This window comes from Ammodytes marinus, assembly GCF_949987685.1.
Source record: "Ammodytes marinus genome assembly, chromosome: 24".
In the NCBI taxonomy this organism is placed as follows: Eukaryota; Metazoa; Chordata; class Actinopteri; order Uranoscopiformes; family Ammodytidae; genus Ammodytes; species Ammodytes marinus.
The window spans coordinates 12,450,051-12,467,216 of record NC_137228.1 but is presented as its reverse complement, the minus strand read 5'-3'; the positions used below and the strand labels follow the sequence as shown (position 1 = coordinate 12,467,216).

The window sequence follows — 17,166 nt, the reverse complement described above, 5'->3', positions numbered from 1 at the left end:
TACAGATGGTTTTAAAAGAACATGAAAGATTATTTGGCCCCCAGCCTTGGCAGTATTGAGAGACAACGTTAGTTCACATCACAGTAAAATTTAAACATTTACTATGAGAATTTTTGGCACTTGGATTTTGAGATTAGTTTAAGTTTACAGGTGAAAAACAGATTAAAAGTGTTGCTAGAGACTTCAGAGCTTAGAGAGAATGGTGCTCTGATCTAAATGCTAACGTCACCATGCTGTGGCTGTTCACTAGTATCCTCATTTAGTTACATTTTCTAATTAGCTAACTTAACACAAATATTGACATGTCATTAGTCTTGAAAATATTTGTTCATAAATTAAAGTAGGCCTATTGGACGGGTTAAACTTTCAATAACTGTCTTTTTGGAAAGAAGCTGTAAACACAATATTGACAAATTGACCCTAGCCAGCATTAGACACTGAGCATTACATTAGCATTGCTTTAGTTGCGTTTCTGATGAATGTTAGCCTAATATTGACTTTCTGTTTTTGGTCTCAACCATCTCCTTAGAAAGATTTCAGGCTCTAAAGCTGCTAAATGCTCCATTATGTGCACCAGCTTGTCGCTGCCTTTGTGTGTAGTTTGGTGCTGGGCATGTAGCAAACAATGGGCCAAAAACCAAGCAAGGAGAGCCTGGAGAGTGAAGCAAAATAGTTGTTGCGGAGAGCTGAGGTATTCCCTTAACCCTAGACCTAACCACGTTGCTATTTTGTAGGACAAAAAGAAAGAAAAAAAAACCTTAAGTATGAATTGTATTGGATGTATGTGTTTTCATAATTTTACAGTTTGTGTTAAGCCTTAAAACTTCTTAGGTAAACTGAACACATGCTATACGAACAGGCATTTAGCAGCAACAATGAGACACCAGCACAATGGAAAATAGTGAAACAATACCAGCACCTCCAAACCTTGATTTGTCACAGATGCCAGTCACAGCCACAAAAACATGCTGTAAGGATCAAACACTTTACAACAGGCATAAATAATCCAAGAAACGCACCGAAACACAGTTTTTAATGAGCTTTGTCGTCATAGTGTTATAGTCTTTTAACCAAAGCAACCATCTTTGAAAAGTTTGAAAGACATACCGAGCTAAAATTAGATCAATTTGAGCCCTCTGTGTCAAAATCTATGACTCATTCTCTCTTTGGAAGTGCACTTAACAAGAATATATCAAGGTCACAATTCTTGAATAAAGATTTCCAAATGTGGACGGATCCCTGCCTGTCTGAATCATCAGGTACTGTCTGAGCGTGACGTGTCTGTCTCCACGGGCCCAACCTCAGTCTGTGAGTCACAGCGGTCTGGAATGTTCTGGATGTCCGTCGAGAGCGCCTGTTGGTTGGCGGCGGCGGTGACCATCTTGCAGGCTTCCACTAAGGGGCAAGTTTGGGAAGTTGTGGACTCTGTGGGCCCGGGGAAATGGAGGGGTACGCCCTGCTGTCCCATTTGGCGGTGGAGTTCTGGTTTTAATTCAGACTCCAATGCGGTTTCCACTGCCGGGAGCGTGGTGGGGGCGAGGCCGGGGACATTTTCACAGAGAAAAGCTTGGGCGTCATTTACAGGGCTGTCTATCTGATAACGCTGCATGGAGGGAGTGTTGTGGAAGGGGTTGATACCGAGGCTCATGAGTGTATTGTTTGAGTAACTCAAGGAAGGAAGTGGAACCGAGTAGGGTGGTGGAGGACCCGTTCCCCAGTCTTCCTCCTCTTCCTCCTCGTCCTCTCCGCCATCATCCTCTTCTTCATCCTCTTCGTCCTCTTCGTCTTCTTCAGTCTCCTCCTCTTCCTCGGGGTGGAGAGTCTCTAAGCTGTGTGTGCTGCAGTCCGACAGCCCACTGCACACACTGCTGCCGTCCTCCTCGTAAGCTTCATCGTCCTCGTCCTCATCTTCGTCCTCCTCTTCCTCCTCCTCTTCTTCTACACGCAAATCTGTGTCGCCCGTGTTCTGGAGCTGCATGATGGGAATGTGCGGCGTGTTCTGGAGCTGCATGATGGGAATGTGCGGCGTGCCACTCATCAGTGGAAACTGCAGGTTCTGCTGCTGCTGCTGCTGGACCAAGGAGGAGTCGCCATGGTAACCGTTGCCATTGGTTACAAGCTGCTGCTGCTGCTGCTGTTGCGGTTCCTGGCGGCTCTTCTCCAGCTGCAGCTTCATGATGGTGTGCAGGAAGTGGGTGCGCACTCGTACCGGGTTGAACTCCAGGCGTCCCGTGCCGTTGCTGCAGCCGTCTTTGGTGCAGCCGCAAGGGAAGGACATGCGGTCCACCTGAGGGACAAGCACACAGTTAAATCCACCACTGTCGATCAACATGGTGAAAGAAAAAAAGGGTCAATTCAGCCGCCAATTATAGCTGTTCATGCTCCAAGAGAAACTGCGGGATCTGCCAGTTAGTGTAATGTGTATAATTACACACCTTTATGCAGTAGAACTTCACATACTTAAGTTAATACCCTGCTAATCTACTTTTATCCAAAAAGTTCAATTAAAGGCTTACATTATGTTCTGTGCTTATAAGAGGAATTACCATTTTGTTTGGAAAATTCAACAATACATAAAGCTTAAAACAAGGGAGGGCACCCAGGGAAAGGGTATACAGCACTACTTGGAAATATAAAGGAGAGGGATTCTACAGTCAGGATTGTGGAAAACTGACAGCATCCTGTAGTCCTGGAACCTCCTCATTCCATACCTTACCCGAAATTTGGTAAGGTACATAATCATGGAGTACCTTGCGATGTGGACAAATCCAAGCATTTCCGTTGGACTTGAATGAAGTTCTAGCGCACAGACAGACATGAACAACACTTTAGGTATTTTAGATAGGGGCCTCACCACGGTTCCATTTACCTGGCACTTAATGCCGGCCAGGCTGCAGGCACAAGTCTCCGGGTCGCATATCCCCCTGCAGCGGCAGCCGCACTCCTCCCGGGACACTCGGAGGCCACGCAGCTCATGCTTCTCCTCCACGTCGATGCGTCGCACGCCCGATGCCCGGAGCAATGTGCGGCGCCTCCTGGTGGTCAGGGGCTGGAGGAAGAAGTAGTCATCCACCTCAGTGTTGTCTACGTCCAGGTCGTCTTCAGAGATGTCGTCCAGCGTCAGGGTGTCCGCCTCCATGGATGGCACGGTGCCATTTTTAGTCAGCTGGGCCGACAGAAAAAGTACTTAAATAAGTTGGAATAAGACCATTAATGTATGCCTACACATACATTTACACTATCAGGATATTTACAAATGAGAAACTGTCAGCTGAAGATACAAAACATGCAGTATGAATATTAATAATGCCATGACTTATTTAAAACGACAACATATCTGAAAGTATGTCAGGAACATTTTAAAGGCAAAGATACAAAAGATCCAAGAGACTTCATGGAGTCGTCCTACTGACTTTGAGTTTGATGGCGTTGAGTTTCTCCTCTTTGAGATGATCCCTCAGCATGTTGCGGTGGCTCAGTTTCTGCTCCATGGCGAACTCCCTGAGGGTGAAGCGTCGCACCCCGCTGTGACGCGGCGACATGCCCAGGGTGCTGCCGCCCTGCGTGGGCACGCTGGTGAAGCCCTGCCGCCGGTTGAAGTAGTAGACGGTCACGCTCTCAAAGTGCACGTTGCGCCCTCGCATTCGCTTCGACTGCTGTTGGTGAGTGGCTGAGGGTTGAGACGGAGAAGTGGGAAGCATACAGAATGAAACCAGCACATAGAAAAGGCACTAAATGCTGATTAGAGCCAGACTATAACATTTGCTCACAGGATGAAAGTAAATGTTAAAACAGATAACATTAGCCACCATAACAAATTTCGATTAGTTTCTCCATTAAAGGTCACCATAAGGTTTCTTCATAAATATGGGTCTCGGGTGTGTTTAGAAACTAGCAAAGTATGAGAAAAAAAAAACTTCTCTCTTTTTCTCCGACACAACCTTTCTGAAAAAAACCCCAGTCAACTGTATCTCCCCTTATGACATCATAAGTGGAGAAGTCACTATTTTGCATGCCTGGAGACACGAGCTGTATGTTCTGACAGGAGCAGTTTGCTAATGCGATCTTACAGTCCAGCAGTCCAGAGGGGATGGGATGGTTGAGACTGTCGCTACTGTTGCCACTGTCACTGCAGGACACCTCGTCATCCTCAGAGCCCTGCAGGGACAGGTAAGGGGACGGGCCCTCCTCCAGCTTCCTCTTCAGGATCCCGCTCATCATGTCGCTCCTCCCACTGGGGGGTCGCACCTGCAAGAATGGACAAATACAAAAACAGAGCTTAAAAGTGGATATTGGCATCATTAGGCGGCAAGAAGCCCAAATCCCATGTATAAATGGACAACTGTTTGCTAATATGCTCACCATATCAACTTCTAAAGGTCGTAATAATATGCCAATGGTTTAAAGTTATTTTTGAACCTTTTAATTTTTTTTTTGTTGAATACTGAATACGATAGAAGTGGCTTTTTGCAACAAAAAACATTGTGGAACTTAAGTAGACTTATTTAGAATGAAAAACCTTAGATTAGTCAAAGAAAGGATTTCTTTTGCACTGTGGTTTTATAGTAGTATATTCTAGTGCTCTTTTTCAAGTTCTCGAATAATTGGATTTGTCAAACCAACTAAAACTGTAGAAATGAAACAGACCCTATCGTCATCCCCCCCCCCCCCCAATTATTTATCTTAAGACAATTTCCCCCAATTGACACTGGCGGACTACCTCCACTAACTGAACTACCAGTAAACTAAGCTCAGTGCCACAGCTCAAGAACCATGTCATGAATCTGACTGGCGTTTATTGAGGCTGTTTTACTAAAACGTGGCACTCCAACCTCTATATGTTGTTTGGCAACCTTGCCAAACTTTGTGTGAATTTTCAAGAGCAGAGAATGACTCTTGTTTAATGGAGTTAACAATTCAATTAAATTGTATTTTGTTATCCTATTATATTGGTTGCTTTTGTGGAAAAGATTGAAATAGTGCTTCTTGTAAGAGATGATTTGCACACATGGTAGGCTCTCTCCCACACTTTGAGTAGGAAGCCGACTGTCTATACACTTTGTTGGCACTTAAATTTCCAATTTGTAGAAACTGTTGAGCTGACAGCTTGGACCGGTGGAGGATTACATCATATGCAGCAGAGCCGGGTGCTGGGCCAAGCTTTTCCTCTTTCTCTCTCCGGCTTTGTCTCCTTTCCTACTACCTACTGCATTGCATTTATTCCTCTGGGCCACATCCTTTCCTTTAAATGTATTCCCCTTCTATACTAGCTCATTTCTTGTGCTCATTTGTGTTCATTATTATCTCCAAACTCCCTGGGATTCAGTCCCATGCTCGGTTTCTGGTATAAAAACTGTACAACTAGAAATATCAGATTTTTGAAGAGACACGTAACACAACATGCTACATCTAACAGTTCCCTTTGTGATTTCACAGAAGGTGTTGCAGTTTTATTCATGGATCCTGTTGGGTTTTCCTGTGCCACCTCCTCATGCCTCTTTAACCTAAACGTCCCTGATCAGGCTCTCTTAACCAGTGTCATTTAGAACAGCACACCTGCACACACACACACAGACACACGCACACGTACACACACACACACACACACACACACACACACACACACACACACACACTACAAACAAACACACACAAACACACATGTACAAGCCTTCTCATGTGTCTGCATGCATGTCCACATCCCCAGCCCTAATAAGGGGGGAATTCTTATTGACGAAAACAATAATGGGCATCACCCCTGTGACGTGATCGAGACACCACAGTGCCTGGCGTGCACCCCAGTTCTCTCTGCGAGTCCGCTTTTCAACCGCCGTCACCACTGACCTGTTTCCTCGGCTTGCCTTTGGTTTCCAGGAAGTCCTCGACTCTCTCCTCCGCATCACACTGTGTTCCCCGGCAGCAGCAGCAGCATCAGCAGCCAAACATCCCCATGTGTCGTAATGATGCGGTGTGTGCTGCCATGATGCCTGCCTCTTTTTTTTCTATCTATCTCTATTCTCCTCTGGCACTGCACTCCTATACGTTCTCACTCTGCATCCTCATCCTATATATGCTCACACTGTCAACTCTAGCACTGTCTGATTCTCTCCTGCTCCTTTCTCCCTCCCTCTCCCACTCTCTTGCTCTCTTTCTCTCTCTCTCTCTCTCTCTCTCTCTCTCTCTCCTCACAAAGGCTTGTTAGTTGGGATGCTGCTGCCGGCTGGAGCGCTGGAGCTTGACTGAGGTGAAGCAAGCCCTGAGAGATCAGAGAGAGGGGGGGTTGGTGGTGGGGGTGGATGTGATGGGGTGGGGGTGGAAAGTGGAGATTCTGCTATGCGAAACGCACATCTTTTCCACAGTCTGCAGGAGAAGTATTGACACGAAATACATGAGAAATATTTCCTACTATTGCAATCAAAGGCACATAAGTAGAATCAGTGATCTTTTCACAGACTTTTAAGACTATTTCTCTCATTTAGGGTATTTGCAATGTAGATGTAATGTGCTCTTTGCTAACTGACGTTCCTTTTCTTTTGTTTAGAAAGCTTAAATTTCAAATTTAAATTTTAAGCAGAGACCACAGGAAACAGAGACAATGACTGGCAAATTAAGCCCTTTCACTGTGCTTTCGTGCATGTAAAAATCATTGCCATAAAAGCCAAGAAAATGCAGATACTGCACTTGGCGCTTGTATAATCTTTGTGGTATTCAAAGGGGAAATTGCATAATCTAGGCTGCCAACCATACACTTTAAAAAAAAATAGCACATTCTTTCAGTTTTCTTGTCCATTGTTAGGCTACTAGTTTATGACAAAACACTTATTGGAAAATGTATTGGCCTATCCTATTTCAGAGATTAAAAGTGTCTTGTAGGTTATGTCTTTGTATAATAGGCTTGGACTAGCAGGATAGTCCTAGCCTATTATGGCCTACCAATTATATGTATTATGCCCAATAGATTAATTTACAATTAAACACATTAACCCTTTAACTTTCTCAATTTAAAATAAACTTTGAAAAACTTTATTTGTTGCTGTTTCCTGAGGCCAATAACAGTAATCTTTATTTTTATAAACAGACTCTATAGTTATTTCAATACAGACCTGTACCAAAAAATTGGCGAAACATCAAAGGATAATTTAAAAGTGGGTCAGTGATGGCTGCTCATCGTCTAAGCTGCTAGGCTAACGTCACAATTAGCGGAGGTTTAGCTGGATGTCTACTTCCAACCTTCCAACACGAATGAATTGGGCTATGTGTTGTGTCACGGAACTACAAAGATGTCAGTTCATCGAAATAGACAATTTCCAACTACAGGAAAAAGGTTAATCCATAAATTTGAGTTTTTTTTCCGCTAAGGCTAGCTAGTTAGCTTTCACTTGATACAGCTTTTTTTGCTTATGCAGTGCAGTTAAAGCAGACTTCCATCTGTAGGCTACTCTTTTTAGTTAGTTAGCTAGCCATCTGTAGGCTACTCTTTTTAGTTACTTAGCTAGTTCGCCTATACGGTACATTTCACATTTCATTTACAAGGAAATTATACATAACTGTCATATCCTAAAAAAATATATAATTAGTAAAACAACAACAAACCGTTTATTGATTTATTTAGGCTATACTTTTTTTTTGCATGTTTTTTTTTGTGTGGCTTTTTAGGGAATAATAATACCCATAGACAATATTAGCTTTCAAAGGGAACATACATGTTCATGTACTTGTCATGTGGTTCCAGGATTAAAACTGTCGATCTTACAACCCAACTAATTTAAATATAAGATGGTATAACTTTATTGAACCATGTAAGGGCTGTTAAATAACTCTCTCTGTCCCTCCTAATTCAACTTCCTTCTCTGCTCCTTTATTGCCATTGGTCCACCAGATGCCCTTGGACTCTGCCTACCTGTTCCCACTTCCATCATGACGCCCTGGCAGTTACCTGACCTTCCTTGCTCACAGGTATGTCCCTGCTTTCAGTCATGCTGCTGGCCCTCCCTTGTCTGTGTCTGGGTCCTGCCCCCTGTTGCCCTGTGTAACCATGGTCCGTGATGCTTTAAGTTAAAGTGAAAAGTCTGTGTTTCACATGTAGGGACAAACTAGACAGGCAGGCATGCATGTGCACACATGCACATTAAATACATGCACAACAGGATTGGAGCAGCTGTGCATCATGTTTTGCAATGAAACACAATACACAGCTGTCATCATTACAGCAACATCTTCTTCTGTTGTTCCATGTTCACGTGCCGAACACATACATTTCTCACTCTCAATAATTTCGAAGCAGCACAGAACACGCAAATGACTAAAATAAGAATAGAAAAAGCTTTTTCCTTTAGCCCGTGGATGATGACTCACTGCCTCCTTTTATATGCAGACTACACACATACGATGTACAGGTCTTAAGTCATGTCTGTGTGCGTCTGTCTGCTGCACGATTGCAGGGTGAACTAAAAGTCATTAACGCAGACTCATTTCCAAATGTAATTGGGCAGGACTGTTGACACTTTGTCTGCCGTGCACGACATGATGTGCAAAAATGAATCAGCTTAGATTTTCATTGAAGTGAACCTCAACAGAACAACTCATCTGTGTAGCCCTTAATCAACTCAGACCTCAAAATTGGTCTGAACCTATAAGAATTTTTTCCGAAATACATGTATTATTTTGTGCCGTTTTTGCCCCTTTACATTATGGTCACATTAACACCTCGACACCTAATAAGGATTCTTATAGAAAATTTTAAAAAGAAAATGTATTAACCACCCAACCCCCACCAACGAGCCCCGAAACATAGTTGCTATAGCAATGCCAGACCCTGAATGTTCCATCTTCCCATTATAGTGATGGTCGGTAGAAAAACATACGGAAAATAAAGCTACCGAGAGCCTTAGCCTTGAGTTTGTATTTTGTACAGGGAGAGAGAAAGAGCGTGTGTGTTCAAATGATTCGGCTTCATTTTTCAGTTTTTTTCAATGCAACGCAGAGGAAGTGGGAAACAATGTGGACTCACAAAAAGCATCCGATAGCCAAATACTGTATTAGAACTTGTAATTGATGCATTTATGGTAGATGCTACTTCAGGAAATATTTATAAATCAACCTGGTTATTATTATGTTGCGATAACATTTCAAAGAAGGCTTAATATAATTATCCACAATGACAAAGTAAACTTTGGTCAGGTGGGAGATAATTGCACTGCATAAGGATCTGTAACAGCAGATTATTCTGGTCTCTCTGTGTATCTCATTGTTAGTTTAAATGGTAATTAAAAAATAGTATGGAAGCTGCTGTTCCATCAAGGTGCTGTTGGATGATACTAGCAGTGTGTCAAGTGTCCTTGACACAAGGGCAAAAAAATACACGTTGTCACATGAATCAAGTGTTAAGGTATAATAAATGTTCAAACATCAATGCAGAAAGGCCAAACCATGAAGACGAAAGAAAAAGAAAAATACATAATGAAAACTAAATAATCCACTTTTAATATGTATGCTTTAAAAAGGATCATCAACAATTAAGTCTTGAGCTCCACACACTGTTGGAGAATTACATTTCTGGGTTGTTTGCACCATGCTCTGAATTGCCTTGTTTTCTTGTGGCAAACATTCGAGTGGCAATGTGCTGGAGAAACAGAGTGATCCTTCCAATCAGCTTCCATGGCAACGGGCCACGAGAGAGAGAGGGGGGAGGGAGGGGAGGGTAGATGGATGGAGGGAAGGGGGGGGGGGGAATTGGAGTCGGAGGATGAGGCAGCTAGAGGGGTTGTGGGGGAGGTGGGGGCTGGGATGTGGCAGCTCCTAACACTGAAGCATGAGGAGGAGTGAGTGTGTGTATGTGTGTGTGCGTGTGTGTGCTCATTTCACAGCGAGGGGAAAAAAAATAACAATGGGTTACGTTTCAGGAGAAGGATGTGTTAACATAAATGTGAGTATGTTTCTGGACAGTGCAAGGCTATTGATTATGGGACACATCAAATATTTTCATTATGATGGAGGTTGAGAACATGCGGCATGGCTGTTCACTCATATGCACACATAATAAGGGCCCTCCTCCTGTATGCCTCCTTTATAAGTCAGAGCGGATGTTGCTCATTAGGTCACTAGAGGACACTGCTGCAACCATCTGTACATGTAAAATGTGGATTGGGCATAGACTCCACATCTCCACCCACAGTGTTGTGTATTAAACAATGAACAAAACAGACTGGAATACATTCACACTGCAGTTATTGTGTTCCATGTCAGCATGAAAACTAAATAGTAGCAAACAAAGTAATCACTGTAATTATTGTGTTTTGCTTCTTTAAAAGGCATCTGCAGTGTCACATTTGTAGCAACTAAATGAGTTTACAGTGACCTTACCAACCATCTGCTGCAGTACCACAACTTCCCCACAATATTAAAGACATAATGAGTTTGTAGCATAGATAGTATAATAAAGTAGTGTTGTAGTTGTAGTGACATTTAGAGGTATTCTTAATTCCAACGGGTGGTGGAGGGAGTGAAAAAAAAGATCCTTAGTAAGTAAAAGAAGCAATGTCACAATTAAAAATACAAAATTTTTAGTAAAAGCTTTAATTCAAATGTTCACTAAATGTTTACTAAAAGTAATCTGTTGATGATGAATATGCAAGCAGCATTTTATATTTTTATACTGCTGGGTATTTCAATATCATTTTGAAAAATTTAATTTTGCATTGTTCTTGGTCAGTGACACTATCCATTCACTGTAAGTTTTTGCTTTCGACTTGAGTCATAAGCCCATCATTAATTCCCAGCCCCTGTCCGGCTCTGTTGCCTGTTTGGGTATAATTGTTTCCCCAGGGAGCCAGATAAATGGCTTGGCTGTCTAGCTGCACCGTGACCCACAGACCCACGCACAAATGTGTGTGTGTGTGTGTGTGTGTGTGTGTGTGTGTGTGTGTGTGTGTGTGTGTGTCTGTGTCTGTGTCTGTGTGTGTCTGTGTCTGTGTGTGTGTGTGTGTGTGTGTGTATGGGTGTATGGGAGTATGGGAGCGAGAACAGAAAAGGATGGGTTGAGTTTTGTTTCTTTTCCTCAGGGGAAAAATTAAACATTGTGTATTACATGATTTCAAGATAATGAATTTGTTGTGTTGTCCACTTTTTTTTTTTTTTTTTTTTAAAGATATTTTTTGGGCATTTTTATGCTTTTATTTGATAGTGCAGAGAGACAGAGGTGAAATGGGGCAGAGAGGGGAGCGACATGCAGAGAACGACCGCGGGTGGGAATCGAACCCGGGTCTGCTGCTGGGCCCGGCCCGGGAGGGGGACGCCTTACCAACTGAGCTAAAGGCGCCCCCCGTGTTGTCCACTTTGACCAAAACAAGCATTTTCTGGAGCTGACATCACATTTTTAAAATTACGAGGACTTCAAAATAAAAATAAGAAATATGGTTTCTTTGATTCCCAATATTCAGTACAGTCCTAATAGTACAGCGACTGTGGCTCAGTTGGTAGAGCGGGTCGGCTGATGATCAAAGGGTTGGAGGTTTGATCCCCGCCCTGCCACCTGTGTCATGGTTGTTGTGTCCTTGGGCAAGACACTTCACCCACCTTGCCTTGTGTCACTTCTATTGGTGTGTGAATGGTAATGTGGGAAAGGAAAACAGGTCTCCAGTCTCAATAGGATTTACCTGTATAAATAAAGGTTAAACAACGGCAGGGAGAGCTCAAATTTGCTGCCAAAGCTTTTCTTATTGGGACGCAAACGTCACTTTATTTAAACTGAAAATCTGTTGAGTCCATTTACTATTTCCAAGTACAAAGAGCAGATTACTTCTTTGGCAAGTTTATTTTCCCAACTGTATCCCTCACTTGAGAATTTGCGCCATGTTTCCATTCATGTTATTCCATTCAGCTGTAATTAACACATCAATGATTCATTGTCCTCCTGTTGGCATCACTTTGGGGAACATTTAGGAACAATAAAAACTGTTTCAAGTGATGTTTTTGGTATTAAATGTAACTTTCACTAGTTTTTAGTTTTTTTTGCGATACTTTATTTTTTGAAGCTTTAAACAGATATAGAAGGAAATGTATATTTGCTATTATAAATGCATGGACTACTAGATATTATTATATTATTTACACTCCCTGTTTCCCTGTTTTCACTTTGTTCACCTGAGCAGAGTTTTTTTTAGACAGGCAACCAATAAAATGCAGACACATTGGTGAACTTTGACATACAAATTGAGGTCATTGACCATTAGCAATCCATCTTAATAATGTTGACGTTTGAGGGAATGGATAGCCGGAGAGTCCAAAATGTAGGCATCTATTTTAGGCATCACCATTCACTTTTATTTAACCTTTGCTGCTGGAGAATAAACTGCTCTACAACAGCACACATATCGTTTAAATTCACTGGTTAAACTTGCAGTCCAGGTTGGAAGGTGGGCTAAGGTGTTAGCTTAGTAAGTTTGGGCCCATGATCGTGAATGCTAACATGTCCCCTGCTGACAGCACCCACTAACCTCTTCAAGTGTTCAAGTTATAAGGCCCTTTTTTCAGTTTCACATTTTGTGTAAATAAACCATTTAATAGTTGTTTTAATTAGCATTAGCTGCTTCAGTTTCAGTGTTCATGCTGGCTCTCTGTCACGGCTTAATGGGAGTCTTGGATAGAACACAGCCATTGTTAATGTAATATAAGTAGCAACACCTGTGGTTTCCCTTGGCAAAATCAAATCTCTACTGTGAAAAACGGCCAATTGGAGAGTGATGGAGGTGTAAATCAAGCACAGACAAGAACCCTGTGAAGAGGTCTAATCAGGCATAAAAGAGTAGTTAAAAACAACTGCGTGGTTTCACCAAGGGTTTTTATGGCCCTTAAAAAACAGCAGTTATTTTGTATCCTGGCCCCTTAGACCCACTGGGTTTCCATCACAGCAGCTGCTCCATTACGGCATCTGCAGTCCCCTGGTGTCGCAGGAGTGAATCAGACCCTCTTTAAATGGCTAAAAGGGAAATGAACAGAACCTGTCTCTCCCTAGATTGACTTACAGTGGTCCATACTTAGGCCACTCAGTTCCTAAATTAGCTTTTTAATTGTAAACGATAGTGACTTCCAGTGTCTGTCAAATAGCACGGCGCACACACTTTCACAGACATGAATTTAACTTTTAGTGAAAGAATGACATCTTTGAAACCTTTTGTCTGAATTATCCTATTGTGTGTTTCCAAGTAATGGACAGCAGAGGGCAGGCTTGGCATTGGAAACAAATATCAGGTATGTGACGGTGGACTAAAAGCAGGGGGAACCCAAGGGCCATTCAATTAGATACGTAAAACACCTATATTTCAAGATAAATGCCACAAAACAAAGTAAAAAAAAAAAGTATTAGTAAATTATTAAATTCACTATCTGCATTGTGTTGAATTGAGGCAGCAAAACCTATACTAGTATTTTCTTCTATTTTTATGTGTCTGCTTAAGACCAACAGGAGGTCTAATACAGAGGTTACAACAGGGGCTTTGAAAACACCATAAAAACCTGCTGTGTATGCAGGGCTTTCTTGTTAGATTGAATGGGACATTGTGTCCATAAAACCACAAGCTTGTCATCACAGTGGCCCCTGGGAAGACCTCTACATCTGTGTAATTCCTCAACCCAGGGTATACCTCTCCCATAAACAATTCCATCTTTTACTCTTTTTATTACCCCCTCCCCCCATTTAAAATCTGGGTGAAATGCTGCAGCCATGCAGCTGTGATGTGACAGTCAGATTTTCCTACCAGAGGAGGTGGCTGAGAAATGGTCAGAAGTAGCAGATGGCCTCCCCCGTCTGTCTGGTGTGTTTAAAAGAGCACCGCAGGCGAAGCCCCAAGTCAAACAAGCCCTATACGCGGCCTGGGATGATCTCAGCGATTCCACTCTCTCGCTTTTCATCCTGAACACATCAACTTGCCTTTCTCAACTACAAATCGTTGCTTAGTGCAATGTTTTTTTTTGGAATCTCTTATAGTATAGAAAAAAATATTCCAGACCTACAAAATTGAACATTGACTTTGACCAATATATAGCCAATCTGCACTCATATAATCCACATATTAAGATAATAAATGCAGCTATTAAAGAAAGATGGAGTCATTGTTTCTAGAGAATGATTGTTGTCAAAATATACAGTATCTCACAAAAGTGAGTACACCCCTAACATTTCTTCAAATATTTCATTATATCTTTCCATGCGACAACACTGAATAAATGACACTTTGATACAATGTCAAGTAGTCAGTGTACAGCTTGTATAACAGTGTAAATTTACTGTCCCCTCAAAATAACTCGACACACAGCCATTAATGTCTAAACTGCTGGCAACAAAAGTGAGTACACCCCTAAGAAAAAATTTCCAAATTGGGCCCAAAGTGTCAATATTTTGTTTTGCCACCATTATTTTCTAGCACTGCCTTAACCCTCTTGGGCATGTAGTTCACTAGAGCTTCACAGGTTGCAACTGGAACCCTTTTCTACCCATTCATGACGACATCAAGGAGCTAGTGGATATTAGAGACCTTGCGCTCCTCCATCTCTCGTTTGAGGATGCCCCAAAGATGCTCAATAGGGTTTAAGACTGGAGACATGCTTGGCCAGTCCATAACCTTTACCCTCAGCTTCTTTAGCAAGCCAGTGGTCGTTCGGAGGGGTGTTTGGGGTCGTTATCATGTTGCAGTACTGCCCTGCGGCCCAGTTTATGAAGGGAGGGGATCATGCTCTGCTTCAGTATGTCACAGTACATGTTAGAATTCAATGAACTGTAGATCCCCAGTGCTGGCAGCACTCATGCAGCCCCAGACCATGACACTCCAACCACCATGCTTGACTCTAGGCAAGACACACTTGTCTTTGTACTCCTCACCTGGTTGCCACTCCACACTCTTAACACCATCTGAACCAAATAAATGTATTTTGGTCTCATCAGACCACAGGACATGGTTGCAGTAATCCATGTCCGTAGTCTGTTTGTCTTCAGCAAACTTTTTGTGGGGTTTCTTGTGCATCATCTTTAGAATAGGCTTCCTTCTGGGATGACAGCCATGCAGACCAGTATGATGCAGAGTGCGGCGTATGGTCTGAGCACTGACAGGTTGACCCCCCCACCCCTTCAAGCCCTTCAGCAATGCTGGCAGCACTCATACGTCTATTTTCCAAAGCCAACCTCTGTGCACGACGCTGACCATGTGCAGTCAACCTTCGTAAACTGGGCCGCAGAGTGGTATTGCAACATGATAACGACCCCAAACACACCTCCAAGATGACCAGTGGCTTGCTAAAAAAGCTGAGGGTAAAGGTTATGGCCTGGCCAAGCATGTCTCCAGACTTAAACCCTATTGAGCATCTTTGGGCCATCCTAAAACGGGAGATGGAGGAGCGCAAGGACTCTAATATCCACCAGCTCCTTGATGTCGTCATGAATGGGTAGAAGAGGGTTCCAGTTGCAACCTGTGAAGCTCTAGTAAACTACATGCCCAAGAGGGTTAAGGTAGTGCTGGAAAATAATGGTGGCAAAACAAAATATTTACACTTTGGGCTCAATTTGTAAATTTTTTCTAAGGGGTGTACTCACTTTTGTTGCCAGCAGTTTAGACATTAATGGCTGTGTGTCGAGTTATTTTGAGGGGACAGTAAATTTACACTGTTATACAAGCTGTACACTGACTACTTTACATTGTATCAAAGTGTCATTTATTCAGTGTTGTCCCATGGAAAGATATAATGAAATATTTGAAGAAATGTTAGGGGTGTACTCACTTTTGTGAGATACTGTATATATTTTTTCAAAATGAGTGATTATTTCCTCATAATCCAGTACTTGTACAGTGTGTTGTCTGCAAATAAATCAAGTGTTTACACAGGCTTGGCTCTGTAAACTAGCATGTTGCTATCTACGGTGCCCCCCCTTTTTTTGCATATCAGTTTACAGAGCCTAGGCAGTGTATTAACAACAGATTATTTGTTCAGCGCACGCCGCACACACAGCACGGACAGGTAGAGGATCATGAGGAGATATTAACTAATTTGACAAAAGGAGATTTTGACAACAAGCATACTCCAGAATCGCTGACTCCACCTTTAACTAAAGCATTTCTTCAGCTTCACCTTAACTGACTCTGATGCATGCAGTGCTCTCTCACCATTGGTGGACTGTTTCTACTGTATCCTCTGGCCCTATCAAATGACTGGTTGTGATATATTAAAGGCAAGGTAGGAAGTAAAACCTCAGTAACTGGAGTAGCGTAGCTGTCATCTGATCCAAACTGAATGCTGTGCCTAGAAAGTGAGCAGGAACTACCGTAGAGTGGAGTGCACTGTATAGTGAATCCCAGGAACTTTGTCTGGAGGCGTTCACAAAATAATTAATAAGGCATTCTGGTTAAAGTTGCAGTGGAGATGGGCTGAGGATAGATGATTATGCCAAAGCAGGAGATTGCAGCTCCTCATTATAAACATTGTAACAGTGTCTGTGGGGAGCTTTTTCATTTAAGATGGGATAATAAGATGAAACTTTATTGATCCTCGCTAAAATATTTGCTCAACGAAGCGTAAAACTAACAGGGATAAGACAAGACAAATAGAGTAATATAAAAGGCACAGGAAATCATTAACTATAAAAATAAATGAAATGAGATAACAAAACACAATGTTAACAAATACTGGGTGCTGTGAAACCATGTTCTTGTCAATCATGTGAATAATTATGTGGAATGCAGTGATACCATTATATAAATATTGATTGTACTTGTACTGACATATGTGAAAGTTTAACAGTGAACTTAATAGGGCTACTGTTAATGTATTTCGTACAATAATATAGTCAGTGTGAACACTAAAACATTAATCAATGAAGTAGGCACTACATGTGGAAATAATCCATGAGCAACTACCTTCAAATATTAATGACCCCTTTAGGAGTTTTTTCAGCAGTCCTCCCATGTAGTGAAATGTACTGCACAACACAAACATTTTACGTGACATGTTACTGCTAATGTGTTAGCGATTGCCTATTTACACATTTAGGCAGATATCTAGCAATAATTCCCAAAAAACGTGTGTACAGTAGAGCTGAGGGGAAACTACCGGTGATGATTCTCTATGGGGTCATCACCACAAGTGACTTCCTTTACATTACATAGTCATTTAAGTCAATGG

The 17,166-nt window shown here is 42.2% G+C and overlaps 1 protein-coding gene across 1 annotated transcript; it reads right to left on the bottom strand.

Annotated features, from left to right (window-relative positions):
* Positions 1-1,245: 1,245 nt before the first annotated feature.
* LOC307270080 (uncharacterized protein) lies at positions 1,246-5,955 on the bottom strand. Its single transcript, XM_080053221.1, has 5 exons — positions 5,845-5,955; positions 4,071-4,248; positions 3,414-3,670; positions 2,855-3,166; positions 1,246-2,287 (listed from the first exon to the last, which is right to left on the bottom strand). Exons 2-5 carry the CDS (start codon positions 4,219-4,221, stop codon positions 1,256-1,258), a joined length of 1,752 nt encoding a protein of 583 aa, XP_079909347.1. The 5' UTR covers positions 4,222-4,248; positions 5,845-5,955; the 3' UTR covers positions 1,246-1,255.
* Positions 5,956-17,166: the final 11,211 nt, after the last annotated feature.

Excerpts from the sequence above, each read along its gene's own strand:
- LOC307270080 (XM_080053221.1), bottom strand. The coding sequence starts at position 4,221 with ATGATGAGCGGGATCCTGAAGAGGAAGCTGGAGGAGGGCCCGTCCCCT. Across the intron at positions 3,671-4,070 it reads CCCCTCTGGACTGCTGGACT|CCACTCACCAACAGCAGTCG; the intron begins GTAAGATCGCAT and ends CTCAACCCTCAG. Across the intron at positions 3,167-3,413 it reads TCAACGCCATCAAACTCAAA|CTGACTAAAAATGGCACCGT; the intron begins GTCAGTAGGACG and ends CTGTCGGCCCAG.